Source organism: Genypterus blacodes, unplaced genomic scaffold (genome assembly GCF_046128005.1).
Source record: "Genypterus blacodes isolate CSIRO-AG114 ecotype Tasmania unplaced genomic scaffold, CSIRO-AGI_Gbla_v1 ptg000003l_1, whole genome shotgun sequence".
NCBI classification, from domain to species: Eukaryota; Metazoa; Chordata; class Actinopteri; order Ophidiiformes; family Ophidiidae; genus Genypterus; species Genypterus blacodes.
Genome location: NW_027466817.1, coordinates 1,377,501 through 1,400,079, shown reverse-complemented (window position 1 = coordinate 1,400,079; position 22,579 = coordinate 1,377,501). Strand labels below are relative to the sequence as shown.

General features: G+C 42.1%; 3 protein-coding genes across 3 annotated transcripts in view; 1 reads left to right on the top strand and 2 right to left on the bottom strand.

Moving 5' to 3' along the window:
• Window positions 1-185: 185 nt before the first annotated feature.
• On the top strand, window positions 186-8,271 carry LOC142993283 (TRPM8 channel-associated factor homolog). The gene is made up of 12 exons (XM_076143920.1): window positions 186-311; window positions 1,366-2,149; window positions 2,563-2,779; window positions 2,932-3,229; window positions 4,466-4,767; window positions 4,998-5,172; window positions 5,315-5,409; window positions 5,571-5,781; window positions 5,855-6,091; window positions 6,388-6,611; window positions 6,707-6,820; window positions 7,252-8,271. The coding sequence occupies exons 2-12, from the start codon at window positions 1,503-1,505 to the stop codon at window positions 7,492-7,494; spliced, it is 2,763 nt and encodes a 920-aa protein (XP_076000035.1). The 5' UTR covers window positions 186-311; window positions 1,366-1,502; the 3' UTR covers window positions 7,495-8,271.
• Window positions 8,272-9,080: 809 nt separating this feature from the next.
• LOC142992049 (endonuclease domain-containing 1 protein) lies at window positions 9,081-11,295 on the bottom strand. The gene is made up of 5 exons (XM_076142323.1): window positions 11,218-11,295; window positions 11,007-11,107; window positions 10,713-10,827; window positions 10,472-10,628; window positions 9,081-9,472 (listed from the first exon to the last, which is right to left on the bottom strand). Exons 1-5 carry the CDS (start codon window positions 11,293-11,295, stop codon window positions 9,081-9,083), a joined length of 843 nt encoding a protein of 280 aa, XP_075998438.1.
• Window positions 11,296-21,003: 9,708 nt separating this feature from the next.
• dpf1 (double PHD fingers 1) overlaps window positions 21,004-22,579 on the bottom strand; it is a 34,463-nt gene continuing 32,887 nt past the window's right edge. The window contains exon 12 of the mRNA XM_076143292.1: window positions 21,004-21,074. Within this exon, the coding sequence (XP_075999407.1) occupies window positions 21,004-21,074 (71 nt within the window). The remainder of the gene's footprint in view (window positions 21,075-22,579) is intronic.

Here is a 22,579-nt window from a genome sequence, read left to right as displayed (position 1 = left end):
TTGAAAATGTCTTGATAAACAGGTTTGTTTTAAGATAACACAGTGTCTCTGCCTCCACCCATATTTGGGTATGACGTATGCTAAGTATGTTGATCTTTTGATACAAGGTATGTTGACAGACTGGTGTCTCCACTGCCTATTGGTGTCGCGTGTGGTGCTCACGCCTCCTTCTTGACTGTTTTCCCCTGATATAGCCGTTCCTGTACTTGCTCCTGTTTATTCTCCTTCCTACTCTCTGACTGACTTCTTGTGTTGAGTGCAATCTGTTGATGCAAGTGAAGACAGAAACACTGGACCAACCCAAATTTGAGGTAACTTTCTAATTTTATGTAGAGAAAGGCTGGAATGAAAACCTGCAGACTCTCTTTGAAACACTTGCTGTTATATGAACGTAGCTTTAGGTATGTAATGTCTATTGTCTATCATTTTGGCATTTCTTTTTCATTTGGAGCTTTATACGATATGTGACAGTGGGGTGGTTTATTGAATGTGTTAACAGATCAACAGTGAACAGTGTGGCAGATTGTGCTGATGCCCAGTTCGCAATTTCGTGTACCTCTGTCCAATGGCCGCAGTTGCTGCTGATTTATCAGACAGTGATCTATTTATTCTCCTTTCAGAGATAAGATAAGATAAGATAAGATCAGATAAGATGAAAGTTTATTATCCCGAAGGAAATTACTGTGCAACAGTGTCAGGTCTGAAACCTCGTTTCAGCGGACAAATGATCAGAGTCAGCAATTCACAGGAGAGTAGTCTTACTTCATGATTTTTACTTGCAAGGAGTGAGCAGCTTACAGCAAAGGCAGCTTCCTCTCACTGAGGAGCACTCAGTGAGTACATATCTTTTATTGTCACACAACAGGATGTCAGTTCGGGTGGGGTATCTATGTCACCCTGATACTGAGAAAAACAGTTCTCGATCTGATTAGGTCAACGCCTTTCAACACCTTTCCTCTAACTGGTGCAATGTCTGGTTACACTTCATCTAATCAAGTGCAATGTCAGGTGACACTTAAACTATGATACATTTATATACAAATTCTCTTACTTTTCCCTCCTGTTTATCAAGTTTAATGTCAGTACTCTCATATCAGAACAAATATATCTTCTCGCGATTTTCTGTGCAGTCATCATTTTAAACAGCTCATTAAACACGTGGGTCAGCAAGTGCAGTATCGTCGCAGTACTGGTTCGCACAAGTGGAGTCATCTCGGGTGAGGAGCTTGGCATTCAGTTTTCCCTGTGGCATGATTATAAATTAATAAAATTCTGATATGCATCCTTGTCCTGCAGAAATCTTTGTTTGTGTCTCTGTGGCGTCAATGACTTCAAACCTGTTACATACTATTACTCTTCCCACAGGACAGCCTGACTGACAGGACAGACTTCCATCTTGGTGTGGCAGTTACAGATCACATACTTACCAAATCTTGACCCATCATACCTTTCTTCAATCATCGTTCCGCAATCATCTTCATACAATCTCAGTCTCTCTCACCATGTTTACCAACTCAAACCAATCCCATCTTGAAGCGGCCTACGACTCCCTGATGAGAGGCATTAGAGAGTTGGACCTTCGGGGCCCCACTGTTCCCAGCAGCCTGGTGCTGAATGGTGATGAATCCTTCCCTCTAGCAATGAACAGCCAAGGCCAGGTGGTGATGGCTGCCTCCCTGTATGGCAGTGGAAGGATTGTGGTCCTGGGCCATGAAAGCTACCTGACCTCCTTACCTGCTCTGGTGGAGAATGCCCTGACCTGGCTGAGAGGGGATGGATCTGACAACCTGTCTGTAGGGATCCATAAGAGTGCAAAGGTGGTGGCTGATAATCTCAGTGCATCCAGCTTCCAGACCCAAGTGGTGGGGGCTTTTAGGGCCAATCTCAATGTCGGGGTGTATGTGACAGATGCCTACAGTGTTGGTGCAAACACAAAGGAGATTGTGGCATTTGTGAAAGCTGGGGGAGGAGTGCTGATTGGAGGGCAGGCGTGGTATTGGGCTTCAGTTAACCCTAAGAAGAACGCATTGCTTTGCTTTCCTGGGAATAAGGTTTCTGGTGTGACAGGAATCTATTTCTCAACGGATAAAGCTTTGGCAGAGTGCCTGCCCGTCTACCCTGAGATCCCAACCTCATGGCTGGCTGTAGCGTAAGTATTTACTCCTGCATCACTGTATATTTGAAGATGATGATGATGATATTCATTTGAATTAAAAAAAGATTATTAGCATTTAAATTCCCAACATTTTCACACACATTTCTTTCATGTTTCCTTTCTTTTACTCATGCTCAATCCAGAGAAGAAGACATTACATTGGTTCAGTCTGGAAGTTTCAAACGCATGAGTTCTTAATGTTAGTGTTTTAGCATCTGCCCTGCCAAGGAATGGTCTGATTCTGGCAATAGTTCAGATATGGAAATAAGCTAACATTATTTCTGTAAAAACATTCCAAGCCCACTAAAAACCCCAAAAAATGGATGTTCTTTAAGATGAACATTTATTCTCCTGCTCCATTTATCTCCCCCTTTGACTCCCATTCTTCCTCTTTGCATTCAATATAGAACCGGTGAAGATTTTAAGGACGACTGGAAGGATTTGTTCCTTGAAATTCCAGAGCTTATCCTTGAGAGTGATGTGGTGGCTTCTGAAGTTTTTATCCATAGTCCACTAGCCTTCCCCGTCGGCACTAATAAGGATGGACAGGCCTTCCTGGCAGGAGCCTACTATGGGCAGGGACGAGTGATTGTGGTGACACATGAAGGACTTCTGCGACGAGAGGTGGAGATTCATACCATTAATTTGTTAACTAAGCATCTCACTTTTGTTGGATTACTAGTCTGAGAAAATCAAATGTGTGCTTTACATGACAAAAATTTTCTAATGTGAATGCTAACTTGCTCTCTCTCATGTATAAACTGCTTTCATTACAGATATTGGCTCCATTTTTTAAAAATGCCATTAACTGGTTGGATGAGGGACGACACGGCGTCATTGGTGTCTTGCCGGAGCTCAATGATGCATTTAACCTTCTGACCAAATCGGGATTTAATTGTCAGAAGACAAACCTCAGGAAAGACCTCAGTGTGTTTGTGTGCACAGCGTACAGCGATGCTCACGTAGAGGAAATCCAAAGCTTTGTAGCAGAAGGAGGAGGCCTGTTGATTGGAGGACATGCCTGGTACTGGGCACAGACAAACCCTGGGGAGAACCCAATGACTGCTTTTGCAGGTATGATAATGTGCTGTTGGAGAGGAGAACCATGAATTAAATACACAGACATCATGCTAATCACATCTTGTATACATTCTGAACAGTTGTGTTAAACTCCACAATGACAAACATCAGACATCAGACAACATCAACATAATCATAGTGGATGTGGGGGATGAAATACAGCTGGATAAAGCTTGAAGGCTGTGGCTAAGCAGAGAGGTTTGGACAGAGAACTGAGAATCACAGACCCCCTTCTATAGCTGAGAAAAAAGATTTCCATACATGATTTTGTTTTAAAACTATACAAGAGACAGAACAAAGAGGGTAGAGAGAGAGCTTAGAGAAAACACTACAGACACATGGGTGACAAGAAATATGAGGAATCAGACCCTTGTTGCTCCTAGAACAGAACTTTCTGGGCAGGTCTCTCTTTCTTTGTCTCTATCTCACCCTCTCGCTCAGATTCTGTAATATTGCATCTCTCCTGCCAGCATATCCATATGCACAGCTGTTGAGAAGAGGTAATCTCTCTTTGAGTTGCCTCTCCCAAGATTTCTTCTTGTCCTTATATATTAAGGTTTGTGGGAGTTTTTCCTTGTCTTCCTGGACCCAGCAGAGCTCTGGGCTGGGTCAGGTACTGACTCGTGTTACGGGCCTGTGAAGCCCTTTGAGACATTGTATGTGATATTTGGCTATACAAATAAACGTGATTTGATTTGCAAACGGCAGAACTAAATGGCTGATAGCAGGGGAGTAAGTTGACTGGTAAAGAGATCTAATTGGTTGAGAAATAGGGAGCTTGTTCCTAGAGAGGGTGACAGCTGAATGAAAGTGAGAGGAGAAAAGGGGAGAAAACAGTCGTAAAAACAATGATTGCGAGACAACATTTTATAGATGAATGCTATGTGAGACTCTTGCTTGAGGCTCTAAGTTGATGTGACACTCAAAATAAGGTTGGTCTTCCTTGAAGCTAATGTGCACTGGTATGTGTGTCTGGAAGCCACACCAACATACCTGCAGAGCACTTAAATAACCTTTCTATTGCTGTAATCTATGCTTGAGAGATTATTTTGCGCAATTTGCGGGAGTTTCAGACACTGAGGTTCAGGCACTAGGGAGCAAAACAGCCGGCGGTTAGTGGGATGAGGCTGTGAGTGCAGAGGCAGGGAGAAGCAGAGGCATGGTCTGCAAAGATGCTGCATGTCTCTGGGAAAGCACTTGGTCAATCAGGTTTGTTATTCTTTGTTACAGGGAACAAGATACTGAACAAAATGGGCTTGAGTCTGCTGAAAGACATAGTGCCAGTTGGTTCCTACAAGGCTCCTGACCCGAATCCAGCAATAATAAATGGCTACCACTTCCGTCACCTCCTGCGCCGCTTTGCTGGTCATGTTAAGGGAGGGGAGAACTTGACAGACCAAGAGGAGGCGTGTCTTACAAAGCTGGGTGTAGACTGTACGGCATACCTGCAGATGGAAAGGCACGAATGCTTTTGCTTTAAACAGGTGTTGTCCACCCTCACAACAATCGTGAAGTCATCAAGCATGCCTCAGGTGAGCAGGGAATGACTTTGTAATTGCTTTTGATAACTAAAATGATTGATAAATGATAGGAGCTTTGTTTGTGTGGGTGGGAAGTGGCCCCCTATAGATCTTAAAGCCCTCTCCTTCCTTGCTGTCACAGTTTAGCTGAAAGCGGCAGAGTGACATTATCTTGGGCTTGTGTTAAACATTGTGTGTTTCTTTATTATTTTGTCGTTATTAATTATTAATGTCTTTACAAGGTGAGTGCCAGCTCCCCTGTGCAGACTCCGGTAGGTCGCCTACTCCTTCATGTGGGTAAAGAGGTATACAAGAAGTCCCCATGTCCTGATGACCTCCTGCCCTTCCTCATTGAGAACAACCCCCTCATGCCTGTTGTCAGAGACTACACGATCAAGATTGACGTTAAGACAGCAGGTCAGACAAATGTTGCAAACAAATTTTTAACTGATTAACTTAACTATTTTGATGGTTTGTCTGCCATCCCTGTTCAAAATTACTTTAGCATGTACTGTGCAGCCCTGACTTTAATCTTTATTATTTATGGGTATTCTAACAGAAAAGGAGGAATGGGTCAGTACCGGTCTCTACCTCGCTCCTGGCATGAAGACCTATATTGCCATACCTGCACAGCTTGTCAACAAGGGATGGAAGGTACAGTGGCCAACATCAAATGGAAATGTCACCACTCATGTGTTTTGCAGTGTCTGTCAAAATAAATGAATTTCAGGATTTTATTGCCATCTCTGAGACAATAAGATTCTGTACAAAAAATAGATACAGGCATAAAGACATAGATATTCTTCCTTTATTAGATCCAGATTGGCTGTCAGACGGATCATTTGAATCACAAGGAGTTGAGGAGGGCTCCATGTGTCTACGAGCGATTCCCTGTTACTGACGAGATGATGCTGGTGTGGAACCTGTGGGGGGGACTCCTCTACCTGGTGGTCCCACCCAACACACATGTGGCAGGGGCAGAGGTCAAAGTGCAGGTTGCTGTGCCTGCACCATATTATAAGTCTGGTGAGTGGTGGATAAACTCTGTTATGAGTGTTTCAATAATTCAGAACTCAGTTTTGAACTCTTTTCTCTCCAGGTGTGACAACTCCAGCTCAGTGGTCATTGTTGCGGACAGCTCCCTCACCCTGGGCCGAGTTGGAGTTTGACAACATCATCCTTGCTGTACCATCTGATGTTGTTCGAGACTTGGAGCGCCCTGATTTGCTTGCGACACTCTGGGACAAGATCATGAAAGGCATCGCTGACCTGGCTGTCATCCCACACAAATTTCCCCGTAAAGAACGTTTTGTAGCAGATGTGCAGATTTCCCACGGTAAGTGGGTTTGGCTGGGAGTCATGTCCTATCAATTTTACAATATCACAGTTTTATCATATTCTATCAACCTTTCTGCCCTGCACCTGCTCAAAGCACATAATTAGTCATTTTGAGAATGTGATTACATTCAGAGATACAGTATGTGACACTTTACACATGTGATTTTCCAAATGTCTGTTACGGTAGACCAGGGTGAGTCTGAAACAGGATTAAACGAGTCGAGCAAGCTATGGGTTGAGCAGGTATTTGTCACCATGGGTACCATTTCTATGACAGTGTTTTTTCCTTCTCAGGCTGGATGCATTGCGGCTACCCTATCATGGTGCACTCGGCTACAGCAAGTGATCTGGTCATCAGTGACCCTAATGCATGGAAAGACAATTGGGGCCCCATTCATGAACTGGGCCACAACCAACAGAAAGCCAGCTGGGAGTTCCCCCCAAATACCACAGAGTGTACATGCAACCTGTGGTCAGTGTACGTGCTTGAAGAGGTGTTGGGCATTGACAGGACAAAGGTAGAGAAAATCTGATTAATTGAGGACAGTGTGATCAAGTTATGTCACCTCGACTTCATGTTCAACGTCAGTAATTGTGTTAATGCTTGTTTTAGCCACAAGAAGGCATGTCTGTCGAAGGAAGGAAGCTTCGTGCCAAGAAGTATGTTAAGGGGGGCAGGAAGCTCGAGAACTGGAATGGCTTTGTGGCCCTGGAGACATACATGCAGGTCAGAGAGAATCACTCTATATACATATATTGGGGAGGCAGTAGCTCAGTGGTTAGAGCTTCAGCTTGGGAACCGGAGGGTTGCCGGTTCGAGTCCATGCCGACATGCCCCTGAGCAAGGCACCGAACCCTCAATTGCTTCCCCCCTCTGCGAAGGGTGGTAAATGTAATGTAAGTCGCTTTGGATAAAAGCGTCTGCCAAAATGATCGTAATGTAATATTACATTCTGTAGAGAAACAATACTTATTTCACACTGTAGTCTGCATTTAAAACTGAACTAACTGTCCCTACATAACCCAGATTTAGCATTGTGAATTGAATTATAAGAGTTGAAGTTTATTGCAATTATTGTAAACCTTACCTGTAATTGTTATGCTGCCTACTCTGCACTTTCTGCCAACTCTTGTTTACCTCTACCTCCTTTCATGCAGCTCCTGGACAAGTTTGGCTGGGATACCTTTAAGAAGGTGTTTGCTGCCTACCACAAGATCACCGACTATCCCAACGACAACAAAGGCAAGATGAACCTGTATGCTGAGACTTTCTCTAAGATTGTGGGGATGAACCTAGCTGGATTCTTGAAGGCCTGGGGCTGGCCCATAGAAACAGCCACAGAGGGGAAACTTTCCAGCCTGCCTCCCTGGAGTGACCACCCCATGGTCGAGTATGACTGAACTTTAGTTAGTGAAAAGTAACTTGATTTGGGATGCAAATGTAAACCAAGGCATAGAATCACGAAAATCGGGAGTGGGGAAGAATGGCATTGTAGAATCACTTCCTGAAACTTAATTCAGGGTTCAATACTAGATTTTGCACTTAATGTAAGCGTTGATTCTTAATTAATTGGGCTAATTGGTTGCTCAGTAAGGCAGCCATCTTAGTGGAGGTGTTGCATTGTATGGGTTGTTGTAATGGCAATTTTTATACTCTCACTGTGTATTAGTGTGAATTAGTATGCTTATACAATGTGTATCTTATGCTGGCCTTTGTTCGGGGTTTCTCCTGTCCAGCAGAAAACCGTTTGTATCTGGTTTTGGTGTCTGGTTTTGGCCTCAAGGTCATAAAGTCATAATTTGCCCAGTAACAGGGTTCTTCTAGCCTTAGATGGCCATATAGAGGCAAGTAGCTCAGTCGGTAGAGCTTCCGCTTGGGAACCGGAGGGTTGCCGGTTCGAGTCCATGCCGAGGTGCCCCTGAGCAAGGCACCGAACCCTCAATTGCTTCCCCCACCTGCGAAGGGTGGTAAATGTAATGTAAGTCGCTTTGGATAAAAGCGTCTGCCAAAATGATCATAATGTAATATTACATTCTGTAGAGACTGATATACCACTGTAGACTGATATACGACAGTGTTTTTCTCTTTGTGGGCCAGAGAGAGCTAGGTGAGCATCCTGTGCACACGTATCTCTCCTCCATTGGCAAATGTCAATAAACTTCATTTACTCCAACAAACTTTGACTGGTCTTTGCTGAACACCGTGGTACTCCAGAAATTGCCACAACAGTTATGTATAGTGTGTTACTTTGTTTCAGGAAGGCACTGTCTCTACAGTGTCTCCTCGTGTCACATCAATGTTAATATGTTTAAACATGTCAATAACATCTCTTTCTTCACATCCCTCAGTATCTTCACAAGTTGGTATAAGATGTTTGCCATAAATGATAATACATACAGTATATTGTTCTAAACAGGATCAAGCTATGAATCAATATTTTACTGTCCTACATGTGCCTCCTACACGAAACATATAATCCTGCTCTCAAGTTATCAGTAACTGTGAAAGATCTAAAATGTCAGTGTTAGTGTTGTTTCGTTTTTAAGCCTACACCAGTAATAGGTATACATCAGTGTCAGTAACAGAGGCTCCTCCCCTGCTTTCATATTTGTACATTGAATTTAAGAACATATGGATGAAAATATGTCCTAAATACGATATAAATTCTAGATTAATGGGAGATAACACAACAAAGTGAGCAATTGTCTGTAGTACCTCATGTTATATGGTAGATATTTTTGCACATCCGCTTCATTTATTTGAGTGAAATAATAATATCTTTCACAGGTATCCAGGACTTTTGTGGTTTACAGAGAAATGTCATAAGAGCTGCATGAGTTTCAAACCTGTTGAATAGTAAACCCACAACATTCACAATATGAAACTAAATTCATGCTTATTACTACATTACCACAATAAGAATAAACAATTTGGAATTTTCTTTATGTAAATTCTAGGGCAATGATGCACTAACACTTGTTTAATTTCATGCTCTGCAGTTGTTGTAGAAAAGCTCTCCTACTGGTTGATTAGAGAACTGCTGGAAGAATTCTCCCAGTTCTTCCAGAGAGAGTTTCTCCACCCAGTTGGCCTCTGTGTTCCTCGCTGTGGCTGCACCACTCTGAATGGCTCTGCCATTGTTGTCCACACAGCAATAGGCATTCCACAGGTAATCGGGGATGTTGACACGCTTGACGTTGTTCTTGACAATCCAGTTGTCTGCAGAGGGAATGGCACCGACCAGAACGTAGGCTTTAGAGCACTTCTCTCGGAAAAGGTCCGTGAGCTGGGACTCATGGATCCTCCAGGAATTCTGGTTCATTTTGGGGTTTTGGGGAACCACATTGGTCAGGGTGAAAGTGGCATTACGACTGGGGACTGAGAGAAATATGACGATAAAGTTAGTCAAGAAATCTTCAATTATGGGGAACAGCAGGGGTGAGGTTAAAATCTTGAAGAGCGGCCAGGTGTCTCATGATGGTTGAGCTACTTAACACGCAAAGATCCAGCTAACTAGATACAGCTTTGAGCATCTAGTTAAAAAGGAGACTCTATCCACTATGTATGCTGTTGATGTTTTAATAATAACAAAAATCTGTAAACTATACAAGTCCAGAGAAGACTGATGAAGATGATTTACCCACAAGATGTTCAGTATCTGGGCACAACAAGATTATTAATAAAAACTAAACACTGTGGTTTAATTTTTAATGATGTATAGAACCTACGTATAGCAAATTATTGATCTAAATATAAATTGAAAAACAATTCTTAGGTTCACAGAATAATTTTCTTTGCTGATTAAATACGTGCTTTGACTCTCTGACCCTTCTATATACATACACCATGATGTACATACATGTGATGATCACCTGTTGCTACAGAGACACTGCTGATGCTCTGTTCTGCTGCCCTCTGCCTGTCACTCACATAAACAACCCACACTGTGTGACGACGTACGTCTCAGTTAAACTATTTGTGTGACCCATATGGAGTAACAGGATGTTTGCATTGTGGGTTATCAGCTGCCGTGAGATATTAAGAGAACAAACTCTTATCATCGTCTCACTTAACACGCATAATGCATCATTTACAAGACAATTCAGATTTACTGGGTAGATGTTGTGCTTGTTTTTCATTTAATCATTTATGCCCTTTAGCTGAATCATTTATTGGACATTAACAATGGTGATTGTTTTGTTTAAGTTGATTTAGATTTTTTGAAAGTGTATTTGAGATGCAAACAAATAAAATGACCCTTGAGCACTTCAGCACCTAAAATGATTATGGACCTTGTAAATTATGTTCAACCACCTTCCTAGGCTGCTGGTGACCTCCCTTAAACAAGCCAAGTTGACCAACTTCATCCTTCCTTACCTGCATGGTGTCCATTGGGGTTCAGGTGACCACGATCAAAGCCAGAGTGAGTGTAGTCTGCATTCAGAGCCTGCCTCTCTCCCAGGAAGACATCAGGGTTATCTTTCCCCAACCAGTAGCCATCCTTCATCTCCGCTTGCCAGGACAAGTCAACCAACTTCAAGAAAGAGGATCAAACACAGCTCAAAATCTAATGTTGTTTTCATATACTCACTGAGGCATAGTCACACATGGTACCAACCTGGGGCTCTACAAACCACCGTTTCTCCCTGCCACCTCCATTACTGGGCTGGAATTGATAAGCAGAGTAGACAGCAATACGATGGTTTGTGTCATACAGAGTGGCAAAGTGGTACCTGGCAGATGAAAGTTGAAAGAAAGTGGTTAGAGCTGCAATGAATTAAAGCCATCGTGAGAGCAAATTAAAAAAGGTACATAAGACAAGAACTAAATCATGTTTAGATTCCACTACATTCTTTATAATTGATATGTAAATAGTAAATTCTTTTTTGGACTGTCCAGGGTTTCATCATACCTGTTGTGAAAGCGCTGGCAGAGGCAGGCGGCACCGGGGGTGGAGGCTCCCCAGTCTGGAACCTTCCCGTTGTAGAAGTACTCCATGCACTCTGTCACGTCCTGAGCCAAAACAACAAAAGAGGACAGAGTCTACAAGTGTAAGTAAGCCTATTACACACACAAACACACATACACACAAGTAATAACAATGATGAAATAAAGACACAAACCTCAAAGCGTGCCACAACATCTGCATGGACAAAAGGGAGAATTGAGAGAAAAGCACTCAGCGTTGTAAAAGTCTGCATTCTGGAAAAATCCTTAGGGAACAAGGATTCTGTCTTGGATAGAATAGTGTGTCACCTGTTCCACCGTGTGCCCTGGGCAGACCCTGGAACTTCTTTTTACCTTTAACTTTGTTTGTTGTCTTTTATCTGCACTTAAGTCAACACTAGACATTTGGGTGGGAGGAACCAGAGCTCGAGAAACCAACCGGGTCATCAGGTGTGAGTATGGATGCCTGAGACAAAGTGCAGACAATGTTTAGGCTGTAGGGATGCATCTTTGATACAATTAGTGTGAGTTACTTGAGAGTTTGGAAAGAGTAATACACATATGAGACAACTTCCTGTATATCAATAAGACCATGCTATTATTATCTGTGTGATCACAATGACACAATTTAAGATCATCCATGTGTGAGGAACTGACTTCCATTCATCCCATTTGTTGCTTAGTACTGTATGAAACATGCTCCATTTACAGCTCCAGCACTGTATGTCTATTTTTAGCTCAAATACCTGGAAACATGATTAGTCTACCATTAGTTCATGCGGAGACAGTAAGTGTTTAGGTGTCACCTAGATGAGACGTGTAAGCAGAATTAGTGGGTCTCAATAAATTTCACGGGTGGGTAAAATTACTCTAACACTGTAACACTCACAATAAATGGTAGTAATGGCAGCATTGCAAACACTCTTTTGCCAGATTCACTCACAATCTACATCAACTGACTACAGCTGGATAACACTGATATTTGTTCATGTGTTGCTTTTCCCACGATTACAGCGCAGCCCGATTGCTCACTTCCCATGTATGTTTACGCCTCCCAATTCCTAGACTCACCTAATGTTTCACGACTCCACATTTTGAGTAGAGCCACAGCTAGAAAGTCCCAGTTTCAAGGAGAATGTCCTCACCCTACTTGCACTGGAGAGGTCAGATGAAGAGTTCAGAAACAGGGTAGTTGGTAAGAAACTGCATTTTGCAAGGACACACACAGAGAAGTTTCTTGCACTTACTGTGACCTCAACATCTGCCCTCTAGTTGAACCTTGAACACATCACCATGCTCCCTTGCTGCTACTGCCACCTTGCCTTAATGCTTTTTGTTTTTTTTTTATAAATGGTTCAGCTCAGGTTTTTGTTGAGTAGACTGTCATAGTTCTACCTGCATTTCATCCAGGATTCTTTCATCTGATTTCCTCCCATAGAGATAGATATGGAGGTTAAGAATCCTGAGAAGAATTCAACAGTATGAAAGGCTTTGGTGGCCCTTGGCGGAGACCTGTAACATCAATGAAACTGACCGCTACGAGATCACAATGATAACATCTTGTCCTATCGGTGCTACAGTAAGTGTAGGTGCAAGACCACAAGTTTGAAAATTAAAGTTTGGAAACTACCAGAACTTAAGAGTGAATTATGCACAACTAACTTGTTAACTAAAGTTTGCAAACTTGCGATCATAAACACTGAACACAAGTTAAGTTTGTGATGTCGTAGAGGTCAGTTTGTTGCATGCTGCTTGCCAACTACCATGAAATGCCAAGGTTTGACTTCACATTTTATGTTATTATTTTCAGTCATTACTTATGGTAATCTGAGACCAAATGTCCAGCCGCCAAGGTTGAATAATGTTTATTTGGAATAGAGCCACACTGGATTATGGAGGCCAAAAAACAGGAGAAACATAAGGGATAAGATAAAGGGAGTGAAGGTTTATTTAATCAGCTTCATAATTTCACATTACTGCAGATTAATGCAGACTTCATTTTCAACTGACAATAAAACATAAAATGTGTCTCATCTTAGCTCTTCCAAAGTCCAAGCTGCTGCTGAAAGTGCACCCAACATGTGCACCCAATTCTGTGATAGCTTTCATGATTTCACATAACAGAATCAATCATCATCATTTACTTGTGCAATCATAAGCACTTGTCATGTGATATACATAATTTGAATATCTGTAACTCTATTTGCTCACTTAATTTAGTAAGTAATGATTTCATGATTAATTAGAAGAAATATGCAAAATGTTTAAACACAACATTCTTAGTAGTCAACTGACTGAATGCCTGACTTCATTCATTGGTTTGTGGATGTGGTTTTCTATGAGCAGAGAGAAGAGGCAGAGCTAAAGTTAGTTATTAGGTGACAGACAGATGCTGTTGCTCCAGTCTACCTCTAGGTTGCAGTGTTGAATCGTGATTCGTTTACATTTGAGGCCAGTCTCCCGGATGGGCCCTATTCCATTGCAGATGATAGAAGCGATCAACCACCTGGAAAATATTCATTCTGCAAATTGATGAGCCAATCATGGATAGAATATCAACAAACAAAGGAAGTAAATTAGAGTTCTGTTTCAGTCTGTGACTTCAGGACCATAAAACACCTTAAAAGTTTGGATTCTGGCTGATGATGATTAAAGAAGCCACTTTGAATTACAAGAGAATGAATTGAACTGCCACACCATTGATTTTTAGGAACCCATTGTAGGTTTTTGGCCTGAAGTTTTTTTGAGTGGACAGCATCTTAAATTATCTTGAACAACATTTTGTCAGAGATCACAAGGAGTGTGTTCCCCTGACACATACTGAGTGTATAATTCCCCCCTACACACAGTAACAATAGACACAAGTATGAGTGATTTCTTCCAACACAAAGCCTGTGTGTCTCTAGGAAACGCATGGGTTGATTAACATTGATCGTGGTCACTTGATTGATTGGCCATTCAGGATGTTAATTAACCTCTTTAATTGTGAATCGCCTTTTGGCTCTGTAGCTATAGGTTCACTGTGGATAATGCAAATTATTATAATTACACAAATGCGACATCATTATTATGCTAAATAGTCAGCATTTTAATTTGCCAGTGGCTGTAGACAACCATATTTAATAAACCATCCCTGTGTTATTTACATTAATAAACAGTTTTTTCTCAGCTGGTTGGAAAAGCAACAGACACAGCTTTTAGATATCAGTGTTCTACAATAACAACTGTACAAAAGTGCTCTGATTAGAGCACATACCTCCCCCAAGGCTGAACAAGCCTAAAACATGTGTCTTGTTTTAATGATAGTGTCACCATAAAGAGAAAGAAATCACTGTAATAAGTACATGTAATGTTTTTCATCCATCTCGATAAATCTTAAAGATACATTAAAACCGATTGCTTGCTATTGGATCAGCATCATCTCAGCTGCATATTAATGGTTGTTGCATATTTCTGTATATTATTTTTTGCTGTTATTGTTTTTGCAATCACCTCTTAGGTTCAATCCACTCAGACCTCCTTTGTCCTCTCAGCTGTTCTCCCTGCATGTGTTCCCTCCCACCACCAAAGACACACACCTTAGGTGAATTGTAAACTCCTGTAGGTGTGATAAGTGTGTGATTGAGTTTGTATGTCTCTGTGTGTTTGCCCTGTGAAGGACTGGTGACCTGTCCTCTCGCCCAGTGACCCCCATGTGTTGCCCCCACCATGACCCTGAACACCATAAGTGAGTATTAAGAATGGTGGATGGATATTTAAACCATTTATTAACCACTAAGAAAATGTATATCACAATACAGAGCTTCTGCATCTAATTGGAAATTGAGTTGAATAATAGCTACCCTAACTTCACTGCAATAAGAAAGCCAGAGGTAAATTAAATTATGATAAAGAGTAATAGTGCCCCTGTCCAAGCACACTTCATCATTATTACCTATTGGTAGTCATCGGATGGATACAAATAGGATTTTCACTGTAAATGTTGATCAGCTTTTGGGGAAATTTACAAATCCGACTTAAATGTGGGAACTTATACTCATTCACCTTAAATCTGAATTTCATAATACATTTGACCCATCACTGCAGATCAGCAAGGTTTGTTTTTGACATGGGGGCCTTTTGCCAGAATAAAGAAATAAAGAAATGAGATTGTATTACATGTGAATGGACGCAAAGACTGGGCAATGCCTCTCACAAGATAATAAGAGATAATTCTAAAAAATGTTGAATGATTTAAACTTTGAGATGATGTGAGTGAATGCTGTTTTGAGATATTTGGGTAAGGCAAAGATTTCTATAGTTGATATAAATAAGCTGTTGTTGTTGTTGTGGTTTGTTGCTGTGTGTTCTGCTGTAATGAGACTGCAGTGATGCTGAGGAGGCAGAAAGGTGAGACTGCATCTTTCCACACACTTACCTACTGCTCCAAGGACAGACAGATGGCCAGACACACAGCTCAGCCAGCCAGAATAAGGAAAGAGTGAGGAATTCAATCACACACTACTGACCCCCCCCCCCCCCCCCCCCCCCACACACACACACACTCTCTCTCTCTCTCTCTCTCCTCCCCCTCTGTCTCTTTATCATTTCCTCCTCATTCTTTTTTCCTCTTCTTTTTAAGTCGCTTCATTTCAGATGCATTCATACATTTCCAATATCTTTATGTATGACTCTGCCCCCCCGCAACCTCCCACCCTTCCCCACCCTACCTGCCCTCACCCATCCCATCCCTTCTCCTCATTTCCATCCCCCCCCCACCCTCCTCCCATCCTCACTTCTTCCCATACCTCCCTCCCACCCTCCCAATCTTCCTCCTTCCTCCCCATTACTGTAATCCATCACTCTTCCATCAGCCACCATGCAAACAGGCCTCCTGGTTACCATGGCAACCACCTCCGGCCTGGCAGTGTGCAGCCCTTTGCTGATTGGCTGGCAGGGCCTAGGCAGTCTCAGTCTGTCTGGGAGATGTGGTAATTGGCTGGGAAGACACACACGCACACACATGCACACATACGAACACTCACAAAAACACACACACACATACAGTACAGTACCCACATATTATACAGTATGCACTTCCTCTGCACATGAATACACCCATATGGAAACTCTAATCGACAAACACACTCACATATACACACTCAAACACACACATGCATGCACACACACAGTATAGTACCCACAAAATATACGTTATACACTTCCTCTGCACAACAGCACAACCACACAGATACCCGCCCACACACACACACACAACCATGCACACACTACATACTTATGTATGGCCTAAATAATTATACATAGACGTATTCTTTTGGGTATTGGGTGGTCACACACACATACACCCACATGTCTTCCGAAATATCAGAGGGAGACTGGGGTCAAAGTAATGAAGCTCATCAAAATGTGCAAGTGTGTGTAAGCTGTTTGTGGGTAAAGCACGTTCATGTCTTTGTGTGTGAATGTGTGTGTGCAGATGATGCAATTGAGGTGTGTGTAGGATTTTGGGTAAGGTGGTGCTTTGCCAAAGGATGGATGGAAGAATTGGATTTAACGGACGTTATTGTTAAAAATACCTGCATTCCCCCAAGGACCCAAGGGTGGACCAGTTTTCAGTTTCTTGCTTTGGCAAGAAGGTGGAAAAGGAAGGAAAAAATGGAATTCTTGATCAGCTTGACTTCGCTCTGCTGCTGTTGCTCAGCCAGGTTTGGCCAACACAGCAGCTATGATGAATGTCTCATCTCTAGGAATCACGAATAACAAAACTGTACCTGCCCTGAATAACAAAGTATTTTCTTTTCTGCAGTATTCTTAGCAAACAATTGTGGATAGCCAGGCTGACAGCGGTCGCACATTTTCCATTTTTTTAGGCCAACAAAAGAAGCAAAACAATGCTGTAATCTTTTGTCATTTCACAGCAAATTGCCTCCTTTTGAAATGCATGAAATGGTTACAATATTTATGTCTGGCAAAAAAAAAAAAGTAAGGTAAAGGTGCTACTGAAAATGTTTTTGAAGCAAAATGTATTTAAAAGTCAAATGCTGATTAGTTATTCAGCTGCCTTTGACTGCTTTGAGAGATTGTTATGTGGAGTTTAATTGTCTGGTCTTTGCCCACCCACCTGCATTAAAGTGTTGCTACATATCAGGAAAACATTGGTATGTGTGCTCCAATTTCTCCCCCATCACAACATCGACTGCCCCAGTTGGCAACAATACAGACAGAGCAGATCAGCAGGCAGACGGACTGACTTCCACACAAACACACACCATGCACAAGCCCTCCACCCACACACCCACACACACAAATACATATTCCATGATTTATACCGCAAGAACAGGAGCAAACAATGCCTGTGTGCACACGCAGACACGCGCATAAAAAAAAATGACAGCACCAAAATAGAGACCATTTTTCAATCTCATCTTTTTAATGAAAAAATGAGTCGAGGGAAGAGAGAAAAAACTGGGTAATTCGAGAAAGCCGAATGAATTCACAGAGAATGACTGACAGCGGCGATGACAGCAATGCGGTCACAGTCCACATTTCCAAAGCATTCAGGTACCACACAGAGGTGCAGGGCGGGGGCGGGGATAAAAAAATGTCCAAGAAGATTTCATCTTCCTCTCAAGGTAAAAAATACAAATTAAAAACTCATCTTTATCCAGAGTTGTTCACAACAAACAATCACATTGAAATGCAAACACAAAGCTAAAAATAAAAAGAGCACCCACACTCACTCACTCGCTCACTCACTCACTCACTCACTCACTCACTCACTCACACACACACAGACACACACCGCACACACACATACACAAACACACACAGACACACACACACACACACACATTTACTTACAATTTGTTTCTTATTTTTGGGAAATTAAAAAAAGTGCAAGCAAGATTACAGAACAACAATTTTACAGGAGAGGCCTCAGCTGGCTCTGTTAAGCCAAGGTGTGGCCCCAAGTCTTCACCCTCTAACCCAGCCACCCTGACAGCAGGTGGGCTTTTCTTTGTAAACCCCCACCTGCACACCCACCCAACTACCAGCACCACCACCTTGGCATGGGTTTGTCCAGTTACAAAGGGATTTGTTGAATAATCACAAGATTGACACCCACCCTTCTTAGATCCAAACATGGCACCCCCACCCTCCCCCAGATAGTACAATCAAAATGACTTTGACTCCACCATATGTCTCCTTAAGTGCCAGAAAAGGTCCCAATATAAAGGCTTCTCATCAACATCAGCATCATCATCAACATCATCATCATCATCATCACTCCATTCAAACACACTTCCAGTCTGTACATTATGGTACCAGCTCTGATTGGATCGTGGAGATAAATTCTGATTGGACATTACTGGTGTAGTTTTCAGATAGAAGACTAATTTAACAACATAGTGTTTATTTCTCTATTCAAGTGGCAAAATGTGTGTGGATTTTGGAGTAATTCATACTCAATAGTACCATCTTCTTGCAGCGGTGTTCCATGCAAGTGCTTCTGCTTAGAAGAAAGTTTTTATAGTTATAATAATAATAATAATAATAATAGAATAATAATTTACTATTTTGGTTAGGTTTGCTTCTCATCAACCTCCCAGTAATACAGTAAGTGTTTAAACACGCACTTACACACACACACACGCGCACACACAGATGAACACACACAGAGAGCAATGCAACCACACTGTGCAAAATATGAAAAAGACAGATTACAAAACCAAACAAGGAAACAAACAGGAAATTAACACAAGTTAAAGGTTATTTCTTATCGTTATTTAAAAAGGCAATACTAACAATATCAAAATATGAAATCAGAAACATTTCAGGTGCCATTCATGCATCAGTAGTTTTACATTGAATTGAGGGGTAGCACAGTATTTGCACCTAATGTCTTTCTCATATCAGATGGCGAAAAATAATTACAATTCAGGTACATTCTCACAAGCCATCTGATCTTGCGAGGTCCTTTTAGAGACATGATGCAGCATTAAATACAAACCCAAACCAAATGAATATCAGCTATTTCATACTTTGATATGTACAGAAGAATATGAAATAGCTGTATGAAATGACAATCCTCTATTTACAGCTATTGTCTCCAAGCTTAAAGCTCACAGATCATTGGATGGATGCCTCCTCTAGACTAATGAACAATTAAGAAATGTTGAAAACATCCTCCTAAATCAGCACCTGCAGTTCAGCTATCCTGTTATGTGCCTATTAAGTTGCCTTGAGTAGCCCAGTTAAACTGGATGAGGATAACACGATGGGCCTTTGGGTTAAAAAAAAAAAAAAAGCTTTTCTCAGTGCAAGCTCGTAGGTTTACATGCTGGGCGACTCGATTCATCTCATTCAGAAAACTCAGCCTGAAAGTTGCAGCTTGGTCATCAGACGCCAAGTTTTGATACTGGCACCTCGTGTGCAGAGCAGACTGGAAGATAGCAGGAATTATTTTAATAACATGTTCTCCTACCAATGTTTGACTTTGACTGAATGTGCAGCCTGATGTGCTGATAAAACTGTTTCATTTGGACAGAAAAAAAGGCTGATTGGCTTGAGTTGGATATTGTTAGACGGAACGACTAAACAGGAAATGCTGGCTTTCCTTCCTGCGATTCAACTATGCCACCTAGCATGGAGCTGGCTACAGTTACTGTAGTTCTCAGGTAGTCACACACTCGCACAGGCACAGGCAGAGTTTAAAACACCCTCAGTTTTTCCAAAAACAGCTCATATCACAAACACATTATTGCGACTTAAGTGTGCTTTCTTTTCAATTTCAATTAAAAGTATTTAACAACAGTTCAAATCACAACATGCAAATGAAAAGAATTAAAAACGGAATCATAAAAAATATTTTTTTCAGGCCTTGGCATGGCCCAGACAAAGATCTGCATTGTCCACACGTCAATCCTACATTCTGAACACACAGGTAATACACACCAGGAGCACCAGCAGCCTTTCAGTCTCACACTAGCTTCACAGTTGTTTCACGAGAAGGGAATGGCAAATAAATGTCAGGTAAAGGATGTGTGAGAAGGATCTCGAGCCTGTTATTGTCCCTTTAAATGCTGTGTTTGATCAGAGATAGCTGATTAGAGAAAACCCACCTCTCCTTTGATCTTAGGATGACTTCAGACCATTAAAACTTTCAGTTTCAAATTCCAAAAAATGCAACATTCATTGTGGAAACCTCATGCAAGGAGAAAAGACAGGATGAGGTTAAAGATGGTTTGTGTTCCTGACCAGATTGTTTGCCAGAGTTGAGAGTACAGTATGTGTAGATAAGGATCAGTCTGAATTCTGTACAGTTCGCTCCATTTAATAAAGGAGCAGAGTTCAAAGTCTCAGTAGTGTAGGACAGAAGGAGGAGAAGTTGATGAAATTTTGGTTGGTGTATATTTCACAGTTGGTTAACACTTACACATACAGCTGCATGGTTGTCAGGGTCTTTCATACCCTGTCCTCTGCCTAACACCCATCTTATTTAATCTCACTCTCTGCCATCACTACTTGACTGACTTGCAGCTGAAGATCATTAGGGCTGTTCCGAGGGCCCTTAAGAGGGTGCCTGTGGAGTAGAATGCCTCTGAAGTGCCCTTGGCAGGCTGGAGTGTGTCTCGCTAGCAAACTTATTGCAAGCTGATGAATTCCTCTGTTGAAACAGAGAAGGAAAGGAGGGATTTGGGTCAGGCACAGCAGGGAAGGTGAGTGACACAAAACAGATCGAGGTTGACTCTCTGGAATGGTGTGGAATGGCGTTGGAGAATGGGTGCAGCGCTGTGGGTGGTGTATGCACGGTCAGGTCAGGGGTCATGGGGAGAGATGGCAGAGGAACGGCCGGTGTGCGGATCAAAAGAGGAGGAGGACAGCCGAGGCACAGAGGGGGTGACAGGGTGGTGGTTTGGGAGTCACGAAAGGGTCGAGAAGATAAAGCGCCGCTCCACAGATTAAGTGAGGGTGATGTAGGCTGAGGCCTTCTCCTTCAGTTGTCTCAGACACAGATGACAGCTCCAGCTCCCTGGAACACACACACACACACACACACACACACACACACACACACAGAGGGGAGAGAGAGAAAGAGAGCACATCAGGGATCAGAAGTTCAATCGCTGCTATTGTAAAGCCTCGTGGATTAATCTCTCATTTCAGGCTGAGTGTGAAGTAACAGTGTAAATGAAAGCTGGCTGTTGAAACACCACATGCTGGGCTCGCGGCTTGTGGATGGAGGAGATTTGACAACTTGTTTGTTCTGGTTTCAAACATTAATCAGACATCAACTTGAGATGGTTGTTAAATAGAAATTCTCAACTTTTATACCTCAACGTGTATATAGGCCATTCTACTCTAACACACAGTAAATACACATAGTAAATAAGTGCACCAGTGTAATTTTGCTGCCACTTTGTTTAAAAATAGGATTGAAGGAACTTTAATGAGTCATATAGAGAAATTATCAAGAGCTGTCAGTGTTTACATCTACTCACTACAGGATTCATACCAAACCACACAACCTGAACCCCCTAAACACATCTACACCTCCCTCCCAAACACACGCTTGTTCTTTTATTATTACAGTATACAGACTAAATAATAGTGCATACAATAAAGACCAGAATGATATAATAAGATCCAATGTCCTGGCCAATTTCCGACTGTTAAGTAGCTTTGTTGTCAGTGAGACTAGTTAGAATGTATCTGTTTACAACAAACATGTGGGGTAAATACAGCTAAACATCACACAGTTCCTCCCCATTATACAAATAAAGACCTGCCATAGTAATTCCTCCTTCACGGCAAACAATAACGTACGTGTACGAACGAGGGAATGCGCTTGAGTGATGCCATTTCCTCAAAAGCTAATCTGCCGCTGTGTTTTATGAATGACCTCCATTACATTTATGCACCGTGTATATAAAACTAAAGGTCTACATGTTTGCAGAGCGCGGCTCAGATGGCGGGCCGTAATAATAGCGCCGAGCTGTCACTGCAATGTTGGAGTGTAAAATTAAAATAACTTCTTAGTGCCGAATTCTGAGATCAAATGTGTTGCGTGTGTGGGCAACGGATGACACTGTTAGCGAGTGTTGAACATAAGTGGTACGGCGATGTTCAGTCAAATGACACTTTTGCCATGGAAACGCGTTATCTTTCTACAACTCATTTCCATGACAACGCCACCAAACTTCCCAAGGCCGCCATCTCACATGTAGACGGCAGTTGACAGGTGTGGAGCAGTAGAGTTTAGTGTGCGTCTACACATGAGCCATAACTGTGATGGCAGCCACAGGGATGAGCCGAGTCTGACTTGGATCCACATTCTGGCCCTTTCCACCCTGTGGGAATCCAGGAGCTATTTTTCAGTTCCAACTCCAGGGTATGGAACTAAAAAAAAATGGTGTCGCTGATTGATGAGGCAAGAGCTTTTAAATACTCAAACCCAGCATATTACTTTGACAAATTCTAGCCTAAATGCCACATAACGCTTTGATTTGCCTCACTTGAACAAGCCGGAAGGTCACC

Coding starts and splice junctions, on each gene's coding strand:
- LOC142993283 (XM_076143920.1), top strand. CDS start 1,503: ATGTTTACCAACTCAAACCAATCCCATCTTGAAGCGGCCTACGACTCC. Junction 5,173..5,314: donor GATTGACGTTAAGACAGCAG/GTCAGACAAATG, acceptor GTATTCTAACAG/AAAAGGAGGAATGGGTCAGT. Junction 5,410..5,570: donor TTGTCAACAAGGGATGGAAG/GTACAGTGGCCA, acceptor TTCCTTTATTAG/ATCCAGATTGGCTGTCAGAC.
- LOC142992049 (XM_076142323.1), bottom strand. CDS start 11,295: ATGCAGACTTTTACAACGCTGAGTGCTTTTCTCTCAATTCTCCCTTTT. Junction 10,828..11,006: donor TGCCAGCGCTTTCACAACAG/GTATGATGAAAC, acceptor TTCATCTGCCAG/GTACCACTTTGCCACTCTGT. Junction 10,629..10,712: donor GGTGGTTTGTAGAGCCCCAG/GTTGGTACCATG, acceptor TCTTTCTTGAAG/TTGGTTGACTTGTCCTGGCA.